This window comes from Sus scrofa, chromosome 14, assembly GCF_054392235.1.
Source record: "Sus scrofa isolate SSC_HxYL_T2T_F1_AM1 chromosome 14, Sscrofa_HxYL_maternal_Yorkshire_Landrace_v2.0, whole genome shotgun sequence".
NCBI classification, from domain to species: domain Eukaryota; kingdom Metazoa; phylum Chordata; class Mammalia; order Artiodactyla; family Suidae; genus Sus; species Sus scrofa.
The window spans coordinates 43,902,502-43,928,160 of NC_139396.1; the positions used below are offsets into that span (position 1 = coordinate 43,902,502).

The following is a 25,659-nucleotide window of genomic DNA, read 5'->3' on the forward strand; positions in this document are numbered from 1 at the left end:
GTGACGATCAGTCGTATTTCCACCACCTGATCCTCTGTGCCTTTATCCTCCAGTGTGTCCATGGAAAGCTCTGTTGCTGAAACTCATGATGAAATGTTGCAGGTTCTTAAAGAAAAAATGAGACTTGAAGGACAGCTGGAAGCTTTATCATTAGAGGCTAGTCAGGTAATGGATATTTGATGGATGTATTAATGTACCGTGTCTAAGAATGTGCAACTCCTGTTTTGCTGCATGCGGTTTTACACGTGTCTTTAAGAATAAGCCTTAGCATCGGCAGCAACAAAGTCTGTGTTCTCAAATTTTTGTCTGCTTGATTTGTCAGCCTCAGAAAGAGGTACTGTTTGCTGCTCCAACCGCCTGTAGCTTAGCTTCTCCTTGTATTTCTATCAGTATTCTAGTTTCCTCTGAAATGCCTAACAGTCTATAACAGATTTCACCTTTCCCTAGCCTGGTAAAATTGTCGTCTTTGCCCCTTTACCACTTTTTGCTTTTTCTGATAGGAACTTTGCTTTGTCTGGTTAACATATACCTGAAAAGCCATTTTTCCATCCCTTAGTTTCAGCTTTCCTATCAGTGTTAGGGTAAATCACTTCATTGCCTTTGACTCTGCATTTGGCTTGGGGAGTGGGGATGGCACAAGACACAGAAAGATATCCTCTCAGGAGCCTGTGCTGTGGGCAGAGGAGGAGGCAACCCTGACTACTTGCTCTGCTTCTCATTTTTGAGGTGGCTTTTCCCCCCTTTTTTGGCTGCCCCACGGCATATGGAATTCCCGGGCCAGGGGTCAGATTCGAGTTGTCGTTGTGACCCACACTACAGCTGCAGCAATGCTGTGTCCTTTAACCTACTGTGCCGGGCTGGGGATCAAACAAAGCTGTGTCCCGGCACTATGTCCTGGCACAGCAGAGACACCATGGGTGGCATTGTGCCACAGCGGGAACTCTTAAGGTGGCTTTTTTTGTACCCTCCATCTTGGGACATAGATTGACCACCCTGGGTACAGAAAACTCTTGACTGAGGAGATGATTACCAAGATTTTAGGGTTAATTTTGGTTGTACTTGATTTTCATCTTCTGCCCTCGTTTAGTGTGTAACCTCATCACATACAATTATGCTTCATCTGTATTTGCTCCCAAACAATTTCAGAATTTTAGCTTGCTTTTTCTTTTTTCTTTTTTGGCTATACCTCTGCCATTCAGAAGTTTCAGGGCCAGGGATCAAACCTGTACCACAACAGTGACCAGCGCCACAGCAGTGACAATGCCAGATCAATGCTAAGCCACCAGGGAACTCCACCTTAGCATGCTTTTACTTTACCTTCTTAGCCTCCTGGGATTTGATTTGCTCTTCAGTTGTGTCCAAAATCAAGATCTTTGTGGGTTGTTAGGGGTGCAAAACTTCCTGACATTTCTATGAAGATACCACTTGTACTAATTACAAAATCTTATTGCATTTGCTCAGTTAACTCATTTTTCAGGGGTATTTCATGAGGTTGATTTTCTCCTGTTATGTGTTGAGAGCAGCTGTCTGCTCCTTGCTGCATTTTGGAATTGCTGACTTTACGGTGGGTGGGAGATGCTGATATAGGGGTGGAGGGGCCGTGAAACGGCACCTGCCCTTTGCTCATTGTCTGTCCTCTGCTGCCTCTGGGGCCTGGGGCTTCTCGAGATACCACCTTTCCTCTCACTCCCTGCCATGTCCTACAGACAGTGGTCCCTGCGGTCCTGCCCCCCAGCCAGACAGTGCCTCAGGCTGCTCGGTGCCCAGCGGCCCATCTGCCATCCCACAGGGCCTGTCTTTTGTAACGGCAGCCTGTCCCTGAAGACTTACCCTGTGGATTTTGTTTTCCCCAGAGATGAGCCTGGCTGCTCTTCCTCTGTTAGAGCTCCCTCGGCACTCCGGGTGCTCAAACTGTGTGTGCTTGTGCCCTTTTTTGGTTTTTCAACAAATGTATTTTCTACCAAATGTATTTTCCAACAAGCTTGTGGGTGAGCGGGTGCTTCCACAGAGTCATGGAAAACATGGTGCTTTTTTGTAAAGTCCACATGTTGGACACCTTTCTTTGTCTCACTGGCTGTGTTTCAGCAGACCTCTTAGTACACAGGGTGGAAATGATGTATTTTCCTGAAAGTCAGTATGGCTGTTTGGGGTCTTTCAGGCACTTAAAGAAAAGGCGGAGCTGCAGGCGCAGCTGGCCGCCCTGAGCACGAGGCTTCAGGCTCAGGTGGAGCACAGCCACAACAGCCAGCAGAGGCAGGACTCACTCAGTTCGGAGGTGGACACCTTGAAGCAGTCTTGCTGGGACCTAGAGCAAGCAATGGCCGACCTGCAGAACATGCTAGAAGCCAAGAATGCCAGCCTGGCGTCCTCCAACAGTGACCTGCAGGTGGCAGAGGAGCAGTACCACCGACTCATGGCCAAAGTGGAGGAGATGCAGAGGAGCATGCTCAGCAAGGACAACACAGGTGGGCAGCCTGTCCCCACATCTACTTCCTGATTGCATGCAGGTACCAGAGACCTGGGGGCCCACAACCTGTGGTGACACCAACCTGTGGTCATCTCAGTGCTCTGGGGTGCTGGAGTCCCTTCTAATTGATACAGATGTGTCCGCTTCCCTAAAGTAAATGTTTCTATTTTGGATTTCGGTTTTCGTTTTGTCTTGTTTTGTTTTAGGACCGAACTTAAGGCATATGGAAGTTAGCAGGCTAGGAGTCAAATCAGAGCTGCAGCTACAGGCCTGTACCAAAGCCATGGCAATGCCAGATCCTTGATATACTGAGTGAGGCCAGGGATTGAACCCATGTTCTCACGGATCCTAGTTTGGTTCATTACCTTTGAGCCACAGTGGAAAATCCTAGATGTTGTTTCTGATTGAGCCTGTGGAATTCTGGACATTCTTGCAGGTTCATCAAAGGGGTGGAGTGGTCTCACAAATGGGCTTTGACCTTGATTGTCAGTAGTGATCTGCCTTCAAAGTCCATTGTTGTTTGTGGGTATTAGACCTGCCTGCTTATTCCACACAATCAAAGAGGCTATTTAAAATAATTTATTTTATTTTATTTTTAGGGCTGCACCCATGGCATATAGGAGTTCCCAGGCTAGGGGTCAAATTGGAGCTGTAGCTGCTGGCCTACACCACAGACACAGCAATGCCAGATCCAAGGCTCGTCTGCACCCTACACCACAACTTGTGGCAACACAGGATCCTTAACTCACTGAGCGAGTCCAGGGATCAAACTTGCATCCTCGTGGATACGAATTGGTTGGATTCTTAACCCACTGAGCCACAATGGGAACTCCTGCTATTTAAAATATTTAAAAGCAACACTTAGACTGTTGACTAGTAAATCTTTGTTTTTCCAGCCCTAAGTTCAGTTTTGAGGAACCACCTCCGAAATGATAGACAAATGGACACAGTGGAAACGAATCTGACTAGTATCCATGAGGATGCAAATTCAATCCCTGGCCTCACTCAGAGGGTTAAAGATCTGGCGTTGCCATGAGCTGTGGTGTAGGTCGCAGATGCAACTAGGATTCCATACGTTGCTGTGGCTGTGGTGTAGCCTGGCGGCTACAGCTCTGACTCAACCCCTAGCCTAGGAACCTCCATATGCCGTGAGTGCAGCCCTAAAAAGACAAAAAAAAAAAAAAAAAGAAAAAGAAAGCAAGAAACAAAGAAAGTTAAGTGAGGTGCATTGAGAGAGTAACACACAGAAAACCAGGTGACCAGGTGACGAGATGTGACCAGAATCCAACCCATTATTTCCCCAGGAGCCTTCGTAGAGAAGCGCCGCTGTGAGGAAGGGGTGGCTGTGGTCCCTGCCGCCTGCAGAGAGGCTGGCTGGATGGGGCGTCGGTGCAAGCACTGTGCACTCCCGGCAGCTCGGGGGTCTGAGTGGCTGTGCTTGTTTGCTTTCAGTGCACGACCTGCGGCAGCAGATGACAGCCCTGCAGAGCCAGCTACGGCAGGTGCAGCTGGAGCGCACGGCGCTGAGCAGCAAGCTGCAGGCATCCCAGGCGGAGATCTCGTCTCTTCAGAGTGTCCGGCAGTGGTACCAGCAGCAGCTGGCCCTGGCCCAGGAGGCCCGGGTCAGGCTGCAGGGCGAGATGGCCCACATCCAGGTATGGCCCCTGGTGAGGCGCATGGCTCACAGTTCACATCTCCTGTGCGACAGTTGCTTTTTTATTTGAAAACCTGCTGACCCCTCCTCCAACACACATCCCACCCTGTACAGTAACCTTCCATGACACAGAGTTTTGCAGCCCTTGCCTGAGCATTTTTCCTTCTAAAATCATCCTCTTGGGGATATCCTGTGATCTGAGCTCTGACTGGAACGAATCATCCCCTCTCTGGCGGGTGCTTTCCATCCTTCAAACTCAGCTTTGAAATAAATCTACATCTGCCTAGTCTCAGGACTCAAACTGGTCCCCGTGGAGCTGTGCCTTTCTCCACTTGCCTGCACCCTGTGGAAACACATCCCTATCTTCCCACACTGCCCATGTGCAGCATGTCAGCCCCTGATTCTGCGTGAGTGGGAGCAGGTGCAGGTCCACAGGGTGAACCACGGCACTGGGGAGCCTTTGGCAAGGTGTGAAATGTGCTTCCTTCCAAATCCCTGTGTTCCCACTAATTGGACCGCCTATGAGGGCACTGAGGATGGCTTGGTCAGCCTGTCTTTTTTGAATTTTACTGTGGGTTTTAGTTTCTCTCCTAACTTTTTTTGGTCTAGATAAAATATTGTAGGTTAAGTAAAACTTCATTTCTCCAGTGGAGGATGTAAAATATTAATTTCACCAAACCTCACCACATGCTCCTTTAAAAAAAAAAAATCTGAAGTCAACAAACATACAAAATAGTGGGGCTTTTTTTTTTTTTTGCTCTTTCGGGCCGCATCTGTGGCATATGGAAATTCCCAGGCCAGGGGTCGAATTGGAGCTGCAGCTGCCAGCCTATGCCACAGCCACAGCAACACTGCACCTGAGCTGTGTCTGCTGGAACCTTAACGCACTGAGCAAGGCCGGGGATTGGACCCCCATCCTTAATGGATACCAGTCAGGTTCTTTTCCACTGAACCACAGCGGAACTCCCCAAAAGAGTGGGCTTTAAAAAAAAAAAAGTTTATATTAAGCTAGAGGACCATATAGATAAGCATTTGTTCTACTTATGATGTACTTGGAAATAAACTCTTGGAAGTCAGTGCAACTTTGAAGCTATTGTGCATTTATTTGCAGCATAAAGTATTTAGAGAAGCCAGATTTGTATGCCCTGACATAAGTCAGAAATGGAGATTGAGAGAAAAAAACTGAGGAAGGGTCCAAGGGAGTGACAGTTTGAGAACCATAGCTTGTTTTCAGATACGTTCAGCATTCCTTAATTAGGGTGTGTAATACATTTTCACCCTCCTTTCCCAATGACATAGACGTGTCTTGGGAACATTAGGAGGAGGAGAATGCTGCCAGGATGGGTGGCTGTGAGGCCCTGCCTGAAGGGGTCCTGGGAGCAACCCTCCTGGGCTAGCCCTGTGTGGAAACCCTCACCCCGGCGGCCTCACTTGTGCTTGGAATCGATCGACTCTCTACCGTGTGATATATTCTTTGCAGGTTGGACAGATGACCCAGGCAGGCCTCCTGGAGCACCTGAAACTTGAGAATGTGTCCCTGTCCCACCAGCTGACAGAGACCCAGCAGAGATCCATCAAGGAGAAGGAGCGCATTGCCGCCCAGCTCCAGGGCATTGAGGTGGGACCACAGCGTGTCGCTCTTGTCTTGGGGTTTGGGTGTTTTTTGGGACACTGATCAAGGTTAAGAAAACATACCAATACATGCACACATATGCACATAAACATTAATGCTGTGTATGTATGTGTGTGTATCTTTTTTTTTTTTCTTTTGCTTTTTAAAAGAACTGCACCTATGGCATATGGAAGTTCCCAGGCTAGGGGAGCAGTCATGCTGTAGCTGCCAGCCTATGCCACAACCACAGCAACTTGGGACCCAAGCCATATCTATGACCTACACTGCAGCTCATGGTAACACCGAATCTTTAACCCACTGAGTGAGGCGTGGTATCAAACCCGCATCTCATAGATACTAGTCGGGTTTGTTTCCACTGAGCCACAACGGGAACTCCTATGTATGTACATCTTTATTCTTTCAAACTATGTGTGATGACTTAAATTTTGGGGATTGTGTTCCTCACATTGACCACATGCCCATCCCCTTTCCATCTCTGATTATCAGTGGTAACTCAGGGCCCTTCTCTGAACAGCCATGTGGGACAGAGGGAGGGCAGGCAGGGAGGAGCTGAGTGCACTTTTGTCTGCGAGCCCCCAGCCTGTGTCACCATTTAACCCCCCAGCAGCCATGTGGGGTTGTTAAACCATGTCCAACTGCTTCCATGGATTACTCCAGGGTAGTGAGATGCCGTGGCTTTGATCTGTGCTCTTTTTCACCCGTGAGACCTTGGACTACATCTTAACCTCTCTGGGCTTCATTCCTTTTTTTTATAAAATGAGGAGGACAATACCACTTTGTAGGCTTGTTGGAAAAAGTAAAGAAGAAACAGGGTATTTATCCTCTTGACTGTGTGCAACAGGGCAGTTTTGTGCTGAGTGTCAATGGCTTTTCAGTTACATGGAGAGTCAGTGTCCTGTGACTGGTGTGGCCTCCCATTCCCCCTTCTCTGCATGTGTCCCTTCGTCCTCACGGATGATGTGGATGATGAAAGACAGTTGTGTCTGTCAAACATGTTTCAAGGGCTCAGTGAAAAAGCTGAGATGACTTAAAGTTATAAGCTAGTGTTTCTTCCCTAAGAAAACACCTAGATACTGGGTCTCATCTACATAGTTGAGATGTAAGGAATGCCATGTTTATCCCATGGTGCTGGTCTCTAGGTCACCAGGTGGCATCAGGAAGTAATCTCAAGAAAGAGAGTGACCTGTGTGTCACAACCAGAGTGGGGACATGCTACAGCCTGTGTTCACACAGGCGGCAGTTGTGGTGTTTTCAGTCATTGCTTAACCAGTTCTTAAAACTGGGTTATCGGCTTGCTGCTCTCTTTAGCCAAGCCCAGGGTTCAGCAGGGGTGCTGGGGGTGGAGGAAGTGGTGGGCAGCCTGTCTTGTAGACAGCAGATCACCAGCTTTCTGCCCCCTGAGGCCCTTAGGCCCTCTGTCTCCCTGTGGGTTGCAGACAGGGCAGTGATGTGTATGGGGGCTTCTGACCAGGCTGAGGGGTTTACCTGCTGAGTCGGCTGTAGCCATGAGGTTACCCTGCTTCTTAATAACACTCTATCTTCTGGGCCTAGGCTGACATGTTGGACCAGGAGGCTGCCTTTGTGCAGATCCAAGAGGCAAAGACGATGGTGGAGGAGGACCTGCAGAGGAGGCTAGAGGAGTTTGAAGATGAGAAGGAGCAGCTGCAGAAGATGGTGGCCTCCGTGGCAACCCTGGAACAGCAGCTAGAGCAGGCAAGCACTTGCACGGCCTCGAGTTCATGCCCAGGATGCCCAGGCCGGACTCATTGTGCTGGTTTGTGCTGGTCTGTCCCTTGGTTGGCCCATCATCGGACCTGGCGGGTGTTTACTTCTGCTAATGTTAGATGTAGACCGCTGCTTGCAGAGTGTCATCCAGATTACTCAAAACCTGAACCTGGAAAAAGTATAGACTCTTGGGGCAAACGGTGTTTTCATTCAAGAGTAGTCATGCTGACTTGAGTACCTTTTTTCCAGGTGAAGTTGACTTTGCATCAGCGAGACCAGCAGCTTGAGGCTTTGCAGCAGGAGCACCTGGACCTGCTGAAGCAGTTCACCTCGACTCAGGAGAATCTACAGGCCAGGGAGCAGGCCCTCGGTGACCTGCGGGTGCGCTGCGATGAGCTGCAGGCCCGGCTGGATGAGCTGCAGGGGGAGGCCGCCTCTAGGGACGACACGATTTGCGTCCTGCAGAATGAGAAGATTGTCTTGGAGGTGGCTCTGCAGGCAGCCAGGAGGGAGGAACTTGACCCAGGGTCGAAGCGCCAGGAAGAGAGTACTGAGGAAACGTCGGAAACTTTAGAGCGATTGAGAGAAGAATTAGCCATCAAGTCCAGCCAGGTAATGACGGTTATCACCCTGTGAGGAAGTCATGCATATAGGAATTTTTTTTTCTTTTTTAACTTCTTTAGGTTTTTATTTTTCCTATTATAGTTGATTTACGTTGTTCTGTCAATTTCTCTGTATAGCAAAGTGACCCAGTCATGCATATACATACATTCTTTTTCTTACATTATCCTCCATCATGTTCCATTGCAAGTGATTAGCTGTAGTTCCCTGTGCTATATAGCAGGATCTCATTGTTTATGCATTCCAAACGCAATGGTTTGCATCTACTAACCCCAAATTCCCAGTCCATCCCACTCCCCCTTGGCAACCACAAGTCTGTTCTTCAAGTCCATGAGTTTGTGTCTTTATAGGTTCATTTGTGCTGTATATTAGATTCCAAATATAACTGATACCATATGGTATTTGTCTTTCTCTTTCTGACTCACTTCACTTAGTATGAGAGTCCCTGGTTCCATCCATGTTGCTGCAAATGGCATTATTTTATTCTATGGCTAAGTAGTATTCCATTGTATCTATGTACCATGTCTTCTTAATCCACTCATCTATCGATGGACATTTAGGTTGTTTCAATCAATGTCTTAGCTATTGTGAATAGTGCTGCAGTGAACATAGGGGTGCATGTTAATGTTTTCAGTGAAAGTTTTTTCCAGATATATGCCCAGGAGTGGGATTGCTGGATCATAGGAAAGTTCTGTATTTATTTTTCTGAGGTACCTCCATACTGTTTGCTGTAGTGGTTGTACCAATTTAAATTTTCACCAACAGTGTAGAAGGGTTCCCTTTTTTTTACACCCTCTCCAGTGTTTGTTATTTGTTGACTTGTTAATAATGGCCGTTCTGACCGATGTGAGGTGGTACCTCATAATAGTTTTGATTTGCATTTCTCTAATAATTAGTAATGTTAAGCATTTTTTTCATACGACTATTGGTCATCTGTATATCTTCTTTGGAGAAATGTCTCTTCAGGTCTTCTGCCCATTGTTCAATTGGGTTGTTGGTTTTTTTGTTGTTGAGTTGTATGAGTTGTTTGTATATTTTGGTGTGAGGGTATGTTCCAGTTTCATTGATTTACATGTGGCTGTCCAGTTTTCCCAGCACCACTTGCTCAAAAGGCTATCTTTCCCATTTTATATTCTTCCCTCCTTTGTCAAAGATTAATTGACCATAGGTGTCTGGGTTTATTTCTGGGTTCTCTAGTCTGTTCCATTGATCTGAATATCTGTTTTTGTACCAGTACCACACTGTTTTGATGACTGTGGCTTTGTAATATTGTATGAAGTCTGGGAGAGTTATGTCTCCTGCTTGGTTTTTGTTCCTCAGGATTTCTTTCACAATTCTGGGTCTTGTATATAGGGGTTACATATAAATTATATTGGTTCCATATAAACTTTTGTATTGTTTGTTCTCTTTCCGTGAAAAATGTCATGGGTAATTTGATAGTGATTACATTGACTCTGTGGATTCCTTTGGGTAGTATGGCCGTTTTTACAATATTAATTCTTCTAATCCAGGAGCATAGAATATCTTTCTGTTTCTTCGGATCCTTTTTAATTTCTTTTATTTATTTTTTTGGTCTTTTTATCTTTTTTTAGGGGCCACACCCATGTCATATGGAGGTTCCCAGGCTATGGATCAAATCAGAGCTGTAGCCACTAGCCCACACCAGAGCCACAGCACGTCAGATCCTTAACCCCTTAACCCACTGAGTGAGGCCAGGGATTGAGCCCGAGTCCTCATGGATGCTAGTCGGGTTCGTTAACCACTGAGCCATGATGGGAACTCCCCGAATCCTCTTTAATTTCTTTCATTAGTGTTTTACAGTTCTCAGCATATGAGTCTTTCACCTCTTTAGTCAGTTTATTCCTAGGTATTTATTTATTTATTTTGTCTTTTTAGGACTGCACCTGAGGCATATGGAGGTTCCCAGGCTAGGGGTCTAATTGGAGCTATAGCCACTGGCCTATGCCTCAGCCACAGCAACACCAGATCTGATCTGAGCCTGCTACCTATACCATAGCTCATGGCAACGCCAGATCCTTAACCCACTGAGTAATGCTAGGGATCAAACCCGAGTCCTCATGGATGCTAGTCGGATTTGTTTCTGCTGAGCCACGATGGGAACCCCTATTCCTAGGTGTTTAATTTTTGGTGGTATGATATTTTTTTTTCTTTTTTTCTTTCTTTTTTTTTTTTTTTTTTGTCTTTTTTTTGCCATTTCTTGGGCCGCTTCCACGGCATATGGAGGTTCCCAAGCTAGGGGTCTAATCAGAGCCGTAGCCACCGGCCTATGCCACAGCCACAGCAACGTGGGATCCGAGCCTCGTCTTCGACCTACACCATAGCTCACTGCAATGCTGGATTCTTAACCCACTGAGCAAGGCCAGGGATCAAACCCGCAACCTCATGGTTCTTAATTGGATTCGTTAACCACTGAGCCACAACGGGAACTCCTTTGGTGGTATGATTAAAAAAAATAACTGTATTTTTATATTCCTTTTCTTTTCTTTTTTTTTTTTTTTTTTTTTTTTGTCTTTTTTGGCCTTTTCTGGGACTGCTTCCACGGCATATGGAGGTTCCTAGGCTGGGGGTCCAGTCGGACCTACAGCTGCCGGCCTACGCCACAGTCACAGCAATGCCAGATCCAAGTCACGTCTGCGACCTACACCACAGCTCATGGCAACACCGGATCCTCAACCCACTGAGCAAGGCCAGGGATTGAACCTGCAACTTCATGGTTCCTAGTGGGATTCGTGAACCACTGCACCACGACTGGAACTCCTCCTTTTCTAATACTTCATTGTTAGTATACAGAAATGCAACTAATTTATGAATATTGATCTTATATCCTACTACTTTGCTGAATTCGTTGATCAGTTTGATTAGTTCGAGTAGATTTTGGGTTGAGTCCTTAGGGTTTTCAATATAGAGTATCATATTATCTACATAGAGTGACAGTTTTACCTCTTCTTTTCCAATTTGAATACCTTTTCCTTCTTTCTTTCTTTTTTTTTTTTTTTTGTCTTTTTGTCTTTTCTAGGGCCACACCCGCAGCATATGGAGGTTCCCAGGCTAGGGGTCTAATCGGAGCTATAGCCACTGGCCTACAACACAGCCACAGCAATGTCAGATCTGAGCTGCATCTGTGACCTATACCACAGCTCACAGCAACGCCAGATCCTCAACCCAATGAGCAAGACCAGGGATTGAACCCTCAACCTCATGGTTCCTAGTCGGATTCGTTAACCACTGAGCCACAACGGGAACTCTCCTTTTATTTCTTTTGTTTTTTGGATTGCTGTGTCTAGGACTTCGAGTACTATGTTGAATAAAAGTGGTGAGAGTGGGCATCCTTGTCTTGTTCTAGATTTTAGCAAGACGACTTTCAGCTTTTCTCCATTGAGTATTATAATGGCTGTGGGTTTGCTGTAAATGGCTTTTATGTTGTTCGGGTAGGTTCCCTCTATACCCAGTTTGGTAATTTTTTGTTGTTGTTGTTTTTTTAGGGCTGTACCCATGGCATATGAAAGTTCCCAAGCTGGGGTTCCAATCGGAGCTGTAGCTGTCAGCCTACGACACAGCCACAACGATGCCAGATCCGAGCTGCATCTGTGACCTACAGCACAGTTCACGGCAATGCTGGATCCTTAACCCTCTGAGCGAGGTCAGGGATCGAACCTGCATCCTCATGGATGCTAGTTGGATTCGCTAACTGCTGAGCCACAATGGGAGCTCCAACTTTGGTAATTTTTATCATGAATGGATGTTGGACTTTGTCAAATGCTTTTTCTGCACCTATTGAGGTGATCATGAGTTTTTTCACTTTTCTTTTGTTAATGTGGTGTATGACGTTGATTGATTTGCATATGTTGAACCATCCTTGTGAACCTGGGATGACTCCCAGTTGGTCACAGTGTATGATCTTTTTTATTCTTTTGTTTTCGCTTTTTTAGGGCCACATTTGTGGCATATGGAAGTTCCCAGGCTAGGAGTTGAATCAGAGCTACAGCTGCCTGCCTACACCACAGCCAGAGCAACGTGGGATCTGAGTGGCGCCTGCGACTCACAGCTCATGGCAATGCCAGATCCCAGACCCACTAATTGAGCCCAGGGATCAAATCTGCATCTTTGTGGATACTAGTCAGATTTGTTTCTGCTGAGCTATGATGGGAACTCCCTGTATGATCTTTTTATATGTTGGTGGATTCAGTTGACTAAAATTTTGTTGAAAATGTTCATGTCTATGTATATCAAAGATACTGGCCTATAATTTTCTTTTTTGGTAGTATCTTTGTCTGGCTTTGGTATTAGGGGGATAGTGAATTCATAGAACATCTTTGGGAAGGTTCCTACTTCTTTAACCTTTTGGAAAAGTTTAAGGAGGATGGGTATATGTCCTTCTTGGTATGTTTGGTAGAATTTACCTGTGAAACCATCTGGTCCTGGACTTTTGTTTGCAGGGAGTGTTTTTTATTTCATATTCAATTTCATTTCTAGTGATCTGTCTGTTCAATTGATCTATTTCTTCTGATTCAGTTTTGGCAGGATGTATGTCTCTAGAAATTTGTCTCTTTCTTCTAAGTTGTCAAATTTGTTGGCATACAATTAATTGTTCATAGTATTCTCTTACGGTTTTTTGTACTTCTGCAGTATCCATTGAGATTTATCCTTTTTTCTTATTTTGTTTATTTGGGTTTTTTCTCACCTCCTGGTTAGTCTGGCTAGAGGTTTGTCAGTTTTGTTTACTCTTTCAAAGAACCAGCTCTTGGTTTTATTGATTTTTTCCTATTGTTTCTTAAATCTCTATTTTATTGATTTTCTCTCTACATGATTTCCTTCCTTCTGCTGACTTTAGGTTTTGTTTGTTCTTTTTCTAATTATTTTAGGTGGTGGGTGCATATAGGAATTAATGCTGGTTGTTACGTCCTTTTTTTGTACACCTCCTTTTGTAAACGTGGAAGCATCCTTCCAGGGCAGCACCCAGGGCTCCGTTTGGAGCCAGCTGGTTGGGGGTTCTGGTTCTTAGCAACTGGGTGTGTAGAGGCTGAAAACTGGGAAACTGAGTTGGTTTGGGGCTTTGAAAGGAATCTACAGAGTTCCTGTTGTGGCACAGTGGAAGCAAACCCAACTAGCATCCATGAGGATAGGGGTTCGATTCCTAGCCTCACTCAGTGGGCTAAGGATCCAGCATTGCTGTGAGCTGTGGTGTAGGCTGCAGACATGGCTCAGATTCCATGTTGCTGTGGCTGTGGCATAGGCCAGCGGCTGCAGCTCCAATTCAACCCCTGCCCTGGAAGCTTCCACATGCCATGGTTGCAGCCCTAAAGAAAAAAAAGGGGCGGGGTGCGGAATCTACCAAGAAACACCAGTTTCTCTCCACCTATGATGAGGAGCTAAGATTGGGGAAAGCCGTGTGGGACTTTGCTTCTTTCCCTTCCATGTGCCTGAGTGCATGCGACCTCCCTGGGCACATCAGCAGGGCAGTGGGTGAGGGTGGGAGGCCTGAGGGTCCATGACCTAGCACGCCACACCTGAGAGCTGCTATGCTGTTTGTGATGATGTTGGCAGAGATTGAGCAGATGTCGATGAGAAAGCTGTAGGGTGTGGAGGAGGTGGAGGTAGTGTCGGGAATGCTTTTGTCTTGGAACCCCACTCCATGAGCAGCAGAGACAAGAGGAAATGGGTGCCACTTGCTTCCTCTGGGAGGTAGGCTGCAATCTCTCTGTAGACAACCCATGCTGTCACCTTGTAGAGCAGACGCTCTGAGGCAGGCCATCCACACATCTGCATACCTGTCCCTCCTTAGGTATGCGTCCTTTCTGGAGCCATCAGTGTAATGTCTGCACATGTGTCCCTTGTAGGTGGAGCACCTGCAGCAAGAAGCTGCCACCCTGAAAAAGCAGACACAGAAAATCAAGGAACAGTTTCTTCAACAAAAGGTAAAATGGGAGTTCCCTGGTGGCGCAGCGGATTAAGGACCTGGTGTTTTCATTGCAGCAGCTCAAATTGCCGCCGTGGCATGAGTTCAATCCCTGGCCTGGGAACTTGTATATGCCACAAAAGTGGCAAAACAAAAAGAATGTGTGGTTGGTTTTCTTTCTGTGAGACAAGCGCATCAAGAATAACCTGTGTATTTAACTATTGCCCTAGAAAGAAGTTATTCAGAAGGAAGGTAATACCCAGACTCCAGGTTTAAGGGCAGTTCGCTGATTCTAAGATACACCTACACCCCTCCCATTTTTGTGCCTCTGAAGGCAGATGCATTTTCACGGTGGGGCTGGCATCTGTATCTCTTGGGTCAGGCCCTGCTGTCCCTTCAGAGTGAGCATGTGTCACTACCATGCGGGTGTAAAAAAAATTACACCACAGTGTAAAAATTACACCAAATGTAAAAAATTACCCTACGATCCAGCATTGAAATAAGATGCTTCACAAGTCAGTGAAGCCAGTTACGCTGTGGGAGGGGAAAGCACAGAGCGTCAAGGGTCTGAAGAAGGGTGACCAAGGGCGTTGCAAGTGATTGTGGGTCTTATCACGTAGTTGTGAGCAGGGTGCCAACCAGCAGCCAGACAGCACACCTGGAGGGACAAGAGACACCTCTGCCCCCGAGAAGGGTCCAGTGGCCCATGTGGCTGTTCATGTCTTACCCAGACCTGCTCAGGTGGTAAAACTGGGCTGGGTCTCATTGAGTGGTATTTGGATTTGGTGAAATAGGTTATCTTTAACCCCACCCCCATCCCCGCAAGCTCTGTCTGGATGAGTGGGGAGCACTTTTATTTAAGCCACTTGAGCCCTCGGAAGACCCCGCCCCTGTGGCTGCAGCTCCTGTCTTGTTGGGCAGGTGATGGTAGAAGCCTACCGCCGTGATGCTGCCTCCAAGGACCAGCTTGTCAGTGAGCTGAAGGCCACGAAGAAGAGGCTGGACGCAGAGGCAAAGGAGCTGAGGCAGGAGTTGATCAGACTTCAAGGGGAGAAGAGGTCTGTGGAGGTCGAGCATGCACGCCTGCAGAAAGATGTGACCCAGGCCCGACAGCAGGTGGCGGATCTCGAAGGGCACCTCCAGTCTGTGCAGAGGGAACGCGACCAGATGGAAATGAACTTACAGGTCTGGGGCGGGGGGGGGCTTGGGTCTATGAAGGTTGGGCTGGATGTGCTGGGGCCACCATACTGTGGGTGTGATGTGTCAGGTCCCGAAAGTGGGCCAGACAGGGTCCAGGGAAGCAGATGGGCTAGAGGCTGCAGCTGAGAGCTAGGAGGGTACAGGTGGAAGAGAGGGCCTGGGGAGCTGGGCCGCAGGGCCAGGGGGCTGGGGAGGCTGCAGCTGCGAAAACACATGTGCTCAGGGCTGCAAGGAGGAAACAGCAGTGAGAGTAATGCTGGGAGGAGCCTTGAGGGCCCTTGGGCTCTGCAGGGGATTGCCGGAGGCCTTCCCACTTGTTCCCACCAATGTTCTTGGCACAGGCCGCCCAGGACAACCTTGACCTCAGTAAAGTGGTCACTATCACAAGATCCTCTGTTAGGATCTTCCTCAAAGCCTGTGTCCTGCAAGGCAGTCCTGGAAGGGTGCCATTTACCCATGAGGAAGCCAGTCCTAACTTTGGGTTTCTGGTGGAGGGCTTTGCATGCCTCACTGTCTTTTTCTCCCTTTATCTGAAGTCTTTGCAGTTTGATAAAGAGCAGATGGTTGCTCTCACGGAGGCCAACGAGGTGCTCAAAAAACAAATAGAAGAGCTGCAGCAAGAAGCTACGAAGTACGTGGGTTCAGGGCATGCGCTGGCAGGGGCAGGGCGGGTGAGAGCCATGTGGGGATCCCCAGCACTGTCCACCCTTCACAGGTCTACTAAGAGGTGGCCCAGGATGTCAGATTCCAAATTTGAAGCTGGAAAAGCGATTCTGTCATGATTTGGCGGTTACACACGAATGTGCTAACACATCCTTTAACAAACGCTCCCTGTTGGTTTTTGTTTAGTTTGACTTTACATGTCAAGCCCTTGCTGTGACGCCTTCCCCACCCCTAGCTCCTTGACCAAGTGGACGTTCCTCTTCACCCTCACCTTTCTAGCGCAGGAGATGGGAGCCCCGGGGACCTTTTTCACCCCCCGGGTGTCCTGTGTGCTCTGCTCTGGTCAGCTCCTGATTTATAGTGAACCTAACCTGAGTGTTGAGCATCTTGCTGCTTCTCACGGAGAATTTCTGTTTGGTGTGAGAGGACAGTTCTCCGCCTTCACGAGATCACTTAAACAGCTCCAGGAGGGGAGGCCAGGGGTGTACGTGCAGAGCTGGGCACTGAGGGGCACCCAGCAGCCCTGTGCTGGGGAGTCGGATCCTGGGTAGCAAAGTAGTTGGAGAGGAGGGACCTGGGCAATCCCCTCTGAAGCCCTGGAGGATGGAGCTTAGATGGGATGCACTTGGCCTTTGCTTGGGGTGGCCCCAGAGGTTAGCTGAGGCCTCCACCTATCTCTGCCTCACCCCAGGGCCATCACTGAACAGAAGCAGAAGATGAAGCGGCTGGGCTCAGACCTGAGCAGCGCCCAGAAGGAGATGAAGACCAAGCACAAGGCCTATGAGAACGCCGTGGGCATCCTTAGCCGCCGCCTGCAGGAGGCCCTGGCAGCCAAAGAGGCGGCAGAGGCCGAACTGGGCCAGCTCAGAGCCCAGGCGGCCAGCAGCAGTGACGACTTCCCCCTGCATGTGGGTAACTAGTCTGCTTTGGCCAGTCCTGGAGGCTGGCGTTTACAGGCCTTTCCCCTCCAAAAACCTCCTAGAAAAGAAATGTAAGGCTAGCGTGTGGGCAACATTTCTTTAAAATGCCACGTGGCATCGGTGTGACCAGGGACTCTGGCATTGTGTTTAACCCCTACAGGCCTGTGCGGAGTAGAGGGTTCCACCTTGGCTCCCCTCCTCGTTCCATCCCCCTCCACTCACTTCTTTGAGCACCACACCTGGGGCATGAGAGGGAGAGGGCTGAGGTTTGGAGAGCCTGGAGGGCTTCTTGGCAAGGTGGCATCTGAGCTGGTTTTGAGTGAAAGGGGCACCTTGGCAGAGGGCTGCTCCCATGCAGGTGTGTGGTGCATGGGGCCAGCTGGGGGGCTGGCTGGAGGGGGCGCTGTGGTGGGCTGGGGTCAGGGGGTTCTCACTGGCTCTTCCGTGAGGCAGATCTGTGAGCAGGCTGAGACCTGCTCACTCTCCTGTCGGGAGGACCCAGTGGGCAGTGGGAAGAACAGCGAGGCCAGTGAGGCCAGAGAGGTAGCTGAGATGATGGGAGTATGTGGAGGTGGCAGGATGGCAGGTGGGAGGAGCTGATCGGAGACAGGGTGGGATTGTCGCTCAGTTCAGAAGGAAGGGGACCCTGCACGGGCTGAGCAGTGAGGGGCAGGGTGCTTTTGCTGTTCTTCCTGTTGTGACATCATGAGGCAGGAGCCTTTTGCTTTGGATTGTGTGTGTGTGTGTGTGTGTGTGTGTGTGTGTGTCTTTTTAGGGCTGCACTTGTGGCACATGGAGGTTCCCAGGCCAGGGGTAGAATCAGAGCTGCAGCTGCCAGCCTACACCACAGCCACAACAACACAGGATCCAAGCCACATTCATGACCTACACCACAGCTCATGGCAACACCGGATCCTTAACCTACTGAGCAAGGCCAGGGATTGAACCCGCATCCTCATGGATTAGTTTCCACTAAGCCACAGTGGAATTCCTGGATTACTTTTTAGGGTAAAGGACAGGACAGCAGGGCAGGGCTTGGCTTTGTGTGTGTGTGGGTTTTTTTGGGGGGGTGGGTGCTGTCCTGCAGATATTCATGGGTAAAGGATTTTCTCTGGCATCCCACTGTCATTGGTAGTCTCCCCAGCTCCCTGCCAGTCTGGATGTGACCACTTCTTTTCACTTTTGCTAAGGAGTATAAAATTCTACCTGAGCAAATTTGCGTCATGTTTATGACTCACCAATTAGAGTCATTTCATTTATGCTTAGTGATTATATTTTTTCTTGCATTTGTTTCTCCTCTCAATGTGAGAATTCCTGAGTTAGAGGAGACTATGTCATAGCATGGTGGGTGTTCTCCTGCCAAAATGAATAAATTCAATGTTCTCTCTTGCCTGCTTACTTTATAAAATGTTGGGAGAGAACATTTAATTTATTGCCTTTATACTTTAAAATATCTCTCTGTGTAATTCTTTGACTTGCATGGTACCAGGGATGGATGTAAATGCCACATAGAGTGTGTCACTCCCTTGCTGCATGGCTGGTGGCAGCCAGGCAGAAGCACAGTCGGAGAGTTGGAACCCTGATTCAACCTGTGCTATGGCCCTTGTAAGATGGGGCCCTCAGGCAGCTGACTCACCTTTCTGATCCTCAGTAAAGTGAGGCCAAAATGAAGTAAATTACAGAACCTGCCTCACTAGGGTGGTTCAATGAAGAGACACAAGTGAAGGGTTCAGACCAGTGCCTGCAGCAGCAGGGGTGTGTGTGTGTGCGTGTGTGCACGTGTGGTATTGGTTATATTGTCCCTGGTGCAGCTTACTTGCTACAGGTGGTAACTGGTAGCTCTTAATCAGCAAGTTGAAATTGTTCTAGATTTTCAAAGTATTTAACTGAAAAGTTCGTTTTGTTTGTGAGTTGTTGCTGTGTGCCTGTTGGGTTAATCACATCCCATAAAGGGGCTGGAGGGGGGCTTACTGCCTGTCAGGTATGGGCAGCAGGCCTGCAGGGCATGCGAGATGCAGGGCTGTGTTGAGGGGGTGGGAGTTCACGATGAGACCCATGACCAAACCCACCCTCCTGTCTGGCCATCAGGAGAGGATCCAGGCCCTGGAAACGGAGCTGCAGACTGTTGGCCACAGCAAGACGATGCTGGAGAGGGAGCTCCAGGAGGTCATCTCAATGACCAGCCAGGAGCTGGAAGAACAGCGGGAGAAGGTGCTGGAGCTGGAAGACGAGGTAGCCCTGCCATTGCACAGCCTGTGGACATAGCCCTGGTGGAGGAAGGGGCCCGAGTCGGCCTGGCCTATGTGCTCGGCATCTGTTCTGCAGCTGTGGGGGCCATCTGGCCGCTCGCTGGGTCCCTGATCACCCACACTGCTTGACCCCACGTACTCTAGCAAGGCCTGCTGGGCCCACTGCCCCTCCAGTTTGGTGGTCATCATATTCCCAGTGGCAGCCCTGCTGCTCCCAGTTAGAATCTCTGGTTGCCAATAAGAAACCCAGCTCAAATTCCACACACCTCTCAGGCCCAGAGATTGTTGTGGCTTCAGGTGGTGCTACATGCAGCTGCATTGTGATGTCAGCAAGGGTTCTGCATGGGGTCCCAAGGTCCCAAGGCTGCTGTCAGGAACCATGGGGCTGCGTGCGGTTCACAGTCATCTCTGTGTCACACTCAGTTCTGAGCCTGCTTGGGCTCCAACCCTGGATGTGTTTCTCCAGAAATATGGTCCTCAGGAGAAAGCGGGGCTATTGGTTAGGGTCTAGGGAAGGACCGACCCATGGTTGCAGCAGCCTTCCCTGCTCTGAAGCAAGGGTCCACTGCGTCCGGGTGGCCCTCGGGCTCTTTGTCATTACGTTTTGCTGTTAGCTGTCATTTCTGGTGCCCCATAGCTCCAGGAACCAGAACATGGAACTGCCTAACTTTGCAGTGACTTTGATTTGTTTCAGCTTCAAGAGGCCAGAGGTTTTAGGAGGAAGATAAAGCACCTTGAGGAGTCAAATAAGAAGTTGGCTCTTGAATTAGAGCATGAGAGAGGGAAGCTTACCGGCCTTGGACAGTCCAACGCAGCTTTGCGGGAACACAACAGCATCCTAGAAACGGCTTTAGCCAAGAGGGAGGCAGACCTCGTGCAGCTGAATCTTCAGGTACTGAGGCTCATGGAGGAGCCTGGCTTAGGCCAGGCAGCACTCTGAATGCCTCGAGTGCACGGCCTGTATATAGTCATGGAGGTTGGAGGCGTGGGAGCAGGTCCAGGGGATCTGGTGAGACCTCAAGCCTCCTCTTGAAGCCCTAAGGTGGTGGTAGAGCTGGGGCACTTCTGATGGGCCCATAATTGAGCCGTGGATGGACTAAGCTCAGTCTGTGATTTCCTTCTATGTGGGCAACTCTGGGGGCGGGAGAACAGGTGGATCCCCTTCCAGCTCAAGGCAGTTATACTGTACTTAAGGGCCTCTGACTTGAGGGCCTTGTGTGAGTGCTGACTGGGTTCGAACCCTAGCAGGGGTCTCACTGCAGACCCTGCGGTTGGCTCCTCAGCTCTGCAGGCTCTCTGGGGATTGAGGAGCAGGCTGGGTGTTTGAGGGGAGTCTTCAAACGGTGTTCTGCAGCCAAACCAGACATCAGTGAGCTTTCAGACTTTCACTGTGCATGGGCTCTTAACACCCCTGCACCTGGCTGCCTCACCATCCTCATTACCTGCTCACCATGAAGGCCTTGGCCCTTAGAACCCCTGATGTATGTGCAGTTTTGGGGTTTCTAACCTCCTGCTTGAGTATGGTCATGATTCTACTCCTGTGATCTGAGATTTCAGTTTTTGCAACAGTGTTCTCCAAGATGAAATTCTTGCTCGTTTCCTGGCTTGTACCCTTGTTGGTGACAGGTTTCGATGGCATTGCCACTGTGATGCTAGATTGCCCCTCCCTTGTGGCACTGAGCAGAGTGGCCTGCACTTTCTTCCGGGCTTTTCAGGCTTTGGAAATGAGACAGCCTTCCTTCCTCATCATTCTTGGCATGTACTGCAGGTGCAGGCAGTGTTGCAGCGCAAAGAGGAGGAGGACCGCCAGATGAAGCAGCTTGTGCAAGCTTTGCAGGTGGCGCTACAGAAGGAAAAGGTGACAGTGCGCAGCCTCGAGGAGCAGGTGTGTGGCTTCTAGCTGGTTCTAGTTTGCAAACGCGTAGCCTTCCGGAATGTAATTTTTAAATATTTAGGAACTGAGTATTGGGTGTTCTTTTGTGGAGCAGTGGGTTAAGGATCTGGTCACTGCTTGGGTTGATGCTATGGCACAGGTTTAATCCCTGGCCTCGGGAACTTCCACATGCCACAGGTTTGGACACAGACAAATAAGAACTATGCCACCAGGGAACTCCTAAAGCATTTTTTAAAAATAGAACTAGTTTTAGAGTTGTCCTCTGGTACAGTGGGTTAAGGATCCAGCATTGTCACTGCTGTGGTGGGGGTTAGATCACTGGCCCAGCACCTTCTAAGTGTTTTGGGCACAACCAAAAAAAAAAAAAGATGTTTACAGACATTAAAGTACAGATCATCTTGAGTCTGTACCTAGTGACAACCGCTGCTAATATCTTTTATTGGGTTTTTTCCCTCTTATATATGAGTTCTTTCTGTATTTGTCTGTCATTGTCATATATCATAAATATTTTTATTAAACTTTCTTTTTTTCCCTTTTGGGCTGTACCTGCAGCCTATGGAAGTTCCCAGGCTAGGGGTCCAATCAGAGCTGCAGCTGCTGGTCTACCCACAGCCACAGCAACGCGGGATCCTTAACCCACTGAGCGGGGCCAGGGATTGAACCCACATCCTCATGGATACTAGTCAGGTTCACTAGTGCTGAGCCACAATGGAATTCCTCACTCAACTTCTTTTAAATGAAGTGCTTTCTATTGCAATAAAACATGAAAACAGTTGTTTTATTATTTTATTATTGGAAAGGAAAATGGAAAATTCTCTTATATTCTGAGGATTTGCTTGTCTTCTGAGAAACCTTGAGATGAACTATCATTAACTATGAAAAAGCTAGTTGTGTCATAAGTGGATAATAGTAGCTTTATTACAGTTAGATGGTATGATGGAAAGGTAGTTTCCTACCAAATACATGAATTATGAATAATGTAATAAGAAACATGCAGGCATTCCTGCTGTGGCACAGTGGGGTAAAGACCCAGCATTGCCGGAGCTGTGGCATAAGTCTCAGTTCTGGCTCAGATTCAGTCCCTGGCCTTGGAGACTTCCATATGCTGCTGGTGCAGCCATAAAAAGGAAAAAAAAAATATGCAGATGAGTAAATTGACTATACTTAAAAAAAAAAGTTAAAGAATAAAATAAAAAGAAATATGCAGAGGTACCTGAGGAAAACTGTTAACAAGTACTTAGACCAAGAAAATTGAACACATCTGTTCACTCAGCAGGTGCTCGTACCATGTTGCATTCTTGTGGGCCAAGCAGGTGTCAGGTCCTTTAATCCTTGGAAAGCTCTGGAAGCTAGAACACAAGGCATCAGGGCAGCTGCCTCCACACACCCCGGGCATAGTCTTTGAGTCTCTGCCTCTGTACTCAATGACACTGGCTTCTTCTTCCCAGGTTGCTGCTGCCAAGGCGGAGGCAGGCCATAACCGCCGTCACTTTAAGGCCGCCACCCTAGAGCTGAGCGAGGTGAAGAAGGAGCTTCAGGCCAAGGAGCAGGAGGTGCAGAGGCTGCAGGCAGAGGCCGATGGGCTTCAGTGAGTACAAGCAGGCGGGCTGGGCGGCCGCCACCAACAGGCTTCCTTACGTGTCCCCCTCCATCTCCAGTTAGCGCATATACCACATCAAGGCCACCTGTGCTTTAGCAAGTTGCTAAGAACTCTGGAGGCTAATCTAAGGAGAAATAAATCTGAGTCCTGGCTCAAGACCCTGAAATTTGTCCCTGAGCCTGTGGGCCCTACTCTGTGCCTCGCCAGCCCTTCTCTGAGCATAGAGTCTTGGGGCATGCCTGTGCCATCACTCACTGTAGGCTTTCATCAGGCGGCTGCGCACATGTTAGGCACTGCTCTGCCTCCATCCCTGTGGGGCTTTCCCTCCCATCATCAGCTGTGCACTGGGCTCACAAAGACGTGTGTCCATCCCCCCACCAGCCCCCCTGGGTGTTGTGAGAACAGGCTGAGACAGTGCACTGCAGAGCTCCTAGAACAGTCCCTGCCCTGCAAGGGGCCAGTAGTATACAAGTTTTGTCATTCGGACTGTCACCCAAGACATTTGACATTCAACTGAAAACATTTTAGAGTAGGAAGGTAAATGGAGAATGCTGTAATCTCATTCTTCCTTGTCTTTTATGCCAGGATCCAAGAGGGGAAGCATTCCCAGGAAATAGCACAGTTCCAGGCGGAGCTGGCAGAAGCCCGGACCCAGCTCCAGTTCTTGCAGAAGCAGCTGGATGAGCAGCTGAGCAAAGAGCCCATAGGAAACCAAGAGGTGACCCACCGGGGCAACTTTACAGCAGAACTAGACTGCTGGGTGGCACATTCACTTCATTCTCTGCCTTCTTGGAAAGAGATATTTATTTTTTTCTAAGTATGATATTGGATACACAGAGGTAGAGTTAGAACAATTGTATAATGCAAGAAAGCCATTTTAAAACTCTTGTGGTCATGTGACTCTTCCCCTTGTCTAGATGGAAAATCTCAAATGGGAGGTGGATCAGAAAGAGAGAGAAATCCAAGCCCTGAAGCAGCAGCTGGATTTGACGGAGCAGCAAAGTACAAAGGAGCTAGAGGGGGTACAGCAGTCGTTACAGGTGTGTGTCGTGTGAGGGCCCTGGCAGCCCATCTCAGGCTCTTCCAGTCCCGTGCCAGGGGACTGAGTGTAACAGGAATTCCAGATGGATTGAATGCTCCCACCAGCCGTTTTGCAGACATCCTATCTCAGAGAGGAGCCCAGGTCTGGCAACTGAAGGAGACTGAGCAGAAGCCAGAAATCCAGGGCCCCACCCTGGGCGGGGCAGTGTGATGTGCAGCAGGCGTGGTTCCCAAAATGAGACCATCCATGTGAAAAGTTCACCAGTGTGTGATAACCTTCTCTTCGAAGGAATCCATGTGCAGCTGTGACTGCTCAGGGGAAGGTCGGGGCGGGACTCTGGCTGAGAGGTCTCCTGGGTGGGCAGCCCTGATAGCCATCAGAACTGGCCTGTGTTCTGTCTTAGGAGCAGTTAGGCTTCTTCTAGTCAACAACCTTGGAATCTCAACAGATGATTCCTGGGTTCATGTAGATCATAGACAAGGGAATATCTTGGCTTTTGGGCCAAGGCTCTGGTGTGTGGTAAGAACCTGGAATTCAGGCAGCGGCTGGACTCCTAGGGAGGAGCGTCACTGGAGGGAAGCTGCACAGACACTTGAGCAAGTTCCAGCCCTGGAGTGTGATGGGCCAGCTGAGGTTGTAACAGTGTGTTAAAGACCTTTCCAGTTTAAACACCTGTGACTTTGCCTTCTTTAGAATATCAAATCTGAGTTGGAGATGGCACGGGAAGATCTGTCCATGACCCAGAAAGACAAGTTCATGCTTCAAGCTAAAGTGTCGGAGCTGAAGAACAACATGAAGACTCTGCTCCAGCAAAACCAGCAGCTCAAGCTGGACCTGCGGCGGGGTGCAGCCAAAACGGTATGAGGCCTAAGCCAGCAGCTAGCAGGGCCTCTGCAGTCGTGTTGCCAGGAAGCTGGTGAATTCTCTAGCCACTCAGTCCTGAGGTTACATGTAACCAGCACTGAGTGACTGTCGTGTGAACATCAGGGCAGTGGAGCATGGTGCTTGGACAACAGGCCAAATCACTTTATTGTGCTTTTTCCAGTAGAATGTTTGCCTCTTTCCATGAATTTGAACACTTTCTTTTTTCTTTTTTGGCTGCCCTGTAGCACGTGGAGTTCCCAGGCCAGGGATCAGCTCCTAGCCACAGTTGTGATCTAAGCTATGGCAACACCAGATCTTTAACCCTCTGTGCCTGGCTGGGGATTGAACCTGGGTCCTAGCGCTTCCAAGATGCCGCTGATCCCTTTGCACCAATGGTGGGAACTCCTCAAGCACCTTTTTAATTGTCATACTCGTTATAAACCAGATGAGGCCCTGGTTTGCTTGTTAACAAGAGCCCAGTGTCCTCTGGGTGAGCCCTGCTCACACAGCGCACAGCAGCTGCCAGAATGGGCTCAGGCCCCAGGGATCCTTGAAGCTGCCATCATGAGCCCTCACATTGTCTGCTCACCCACAATTTGTTTCTCTACTCAGTCTGTATAAATATTTTGCAGGAGCAAAGAAATCACTCAGATTCAGAGGTTGCTTTAGCATAGTTTGCTTAGCCATGGAAAAAATTTGAAGTCCTAGGAAGGGGACTCTTATGAATTGGAAAATTGACCCAATTCGTTTGGGACACCCAGAGTTAAGGCTGTGGTCACTCATGAGAAGCCCCATACTCGAGCTCTAATTTAGGGGGCTCGTCCTTCTGAGGAGCTAGGACTGTGCTGTTTGTCACATGCATTAGGGAGGTTTTCTATTCAGCCGACATCTCTTGAACCCTCTGGGCCACCCGCTCTGCTGATTAGAACAAATGGGATGAGATTTCAAAGGGGAGGCACCTCAGAGAGTGGGGACCTGCTGGGAAGGGGCGGGTTGTCGTCGTCTGAGTAGGGAGCTAATAACCATGTGCTCTCAAAAACAGAGAAAGGAGCTGAAAGAAGCCAGCTCGTCCAGCCCTGTGACACCGGTGAAGATCCCTGACTGTCCCGTCCCAGCCTCGCTGCTGGAGGAGCTGCTGCGGCCCCCACCCGCCGTGAGCAAGGAGCCCCTCAAGAACCTCAACAGCTGCCTCCAGCAACTCAAGTATGGC

The 25,659-nt window shown here is 48.8% G+C and overlaps 1 protein-coding gene across 5 annotated transcripts in view; it reads left to right on the forward strand.

Moving 5' to 3' along the window:
* GOLGA3 (golgin A3) overlaps window positions 1-25,659 on the forward strand; it is a 48,947-nt gene that overhangs the window by 19,438 nt on the left and 3,850 nt on the right. For 4 of the 5 annotated variants that reach the window (XM_021073868.2, XM_084993413.1, XM_021073867.2 and 1 more), the window contains exons 6-23: window positions 54-165; window positions 2,159-2,465; window positions 3,920-4,122; window positions 5,602-5,739; window positions 7,306-7,467; window positions 7,729-8,091; window positions 13,959-14,036; window positions 14,939-15,202; window positions 15,754-15,848; window positions 16,572-16,788; window positions 18,889-19,032; window positions 19,744-19,941; window positions 20,818-20,934; window positions 22,392-22,531; window positions 23,129-23,261; window positions 23,461-23,583; window positions 24,279-24,443; window positions 25,492-25,652. In XM_021073868.2, coding sequence (XP_020929527.2) covers window positions 54-165; window positions 2,159-2,465; window positions 3,920-4,122; window positions 5,602-5,739; window positions 7,306-7,467; window positions 7,729-8,091; window positions 13,959-14,036; window positions 14,939-15,202; window positions 15,754-15,848; window positions 16,572-16,788; window positions 18,889-19,032; window positions 19,744-19,941; window positions 20,818-20,934; window positions 22,392-22,531; window positions 23,129-23,261; window positions 23,461-23,583; window positions 24,279-24,443; window positions 25,492-25,652 — 3,120 coding nt within the window. Of the gene's footprint in view, window positions 1-53; window positions 166-2,158; window positions 2,466-3,919; window positions 4,123-5,601; window positions 5,740-7,305; window positions 7,468-7,728; window positions 8,092-13,958; window positions 14,037-14,938; window positions 15,203-15,753; window positions 15,849-16,571; window positions 16,961-17,729; window positions 17,907-18,888; window positions 19,033-19,743; window positions 19,942-20,817; window positions 20,935-22,391; window positions 22,532-23,128; window positions 23,262-23,460; window positions 23,584-24,278; window positions 24,444-25,491; window positions 25,653-25,659 lie in introns of those variants that run through there. The other variant, XR_014825806.1, reaches the window with a different exon arrangement.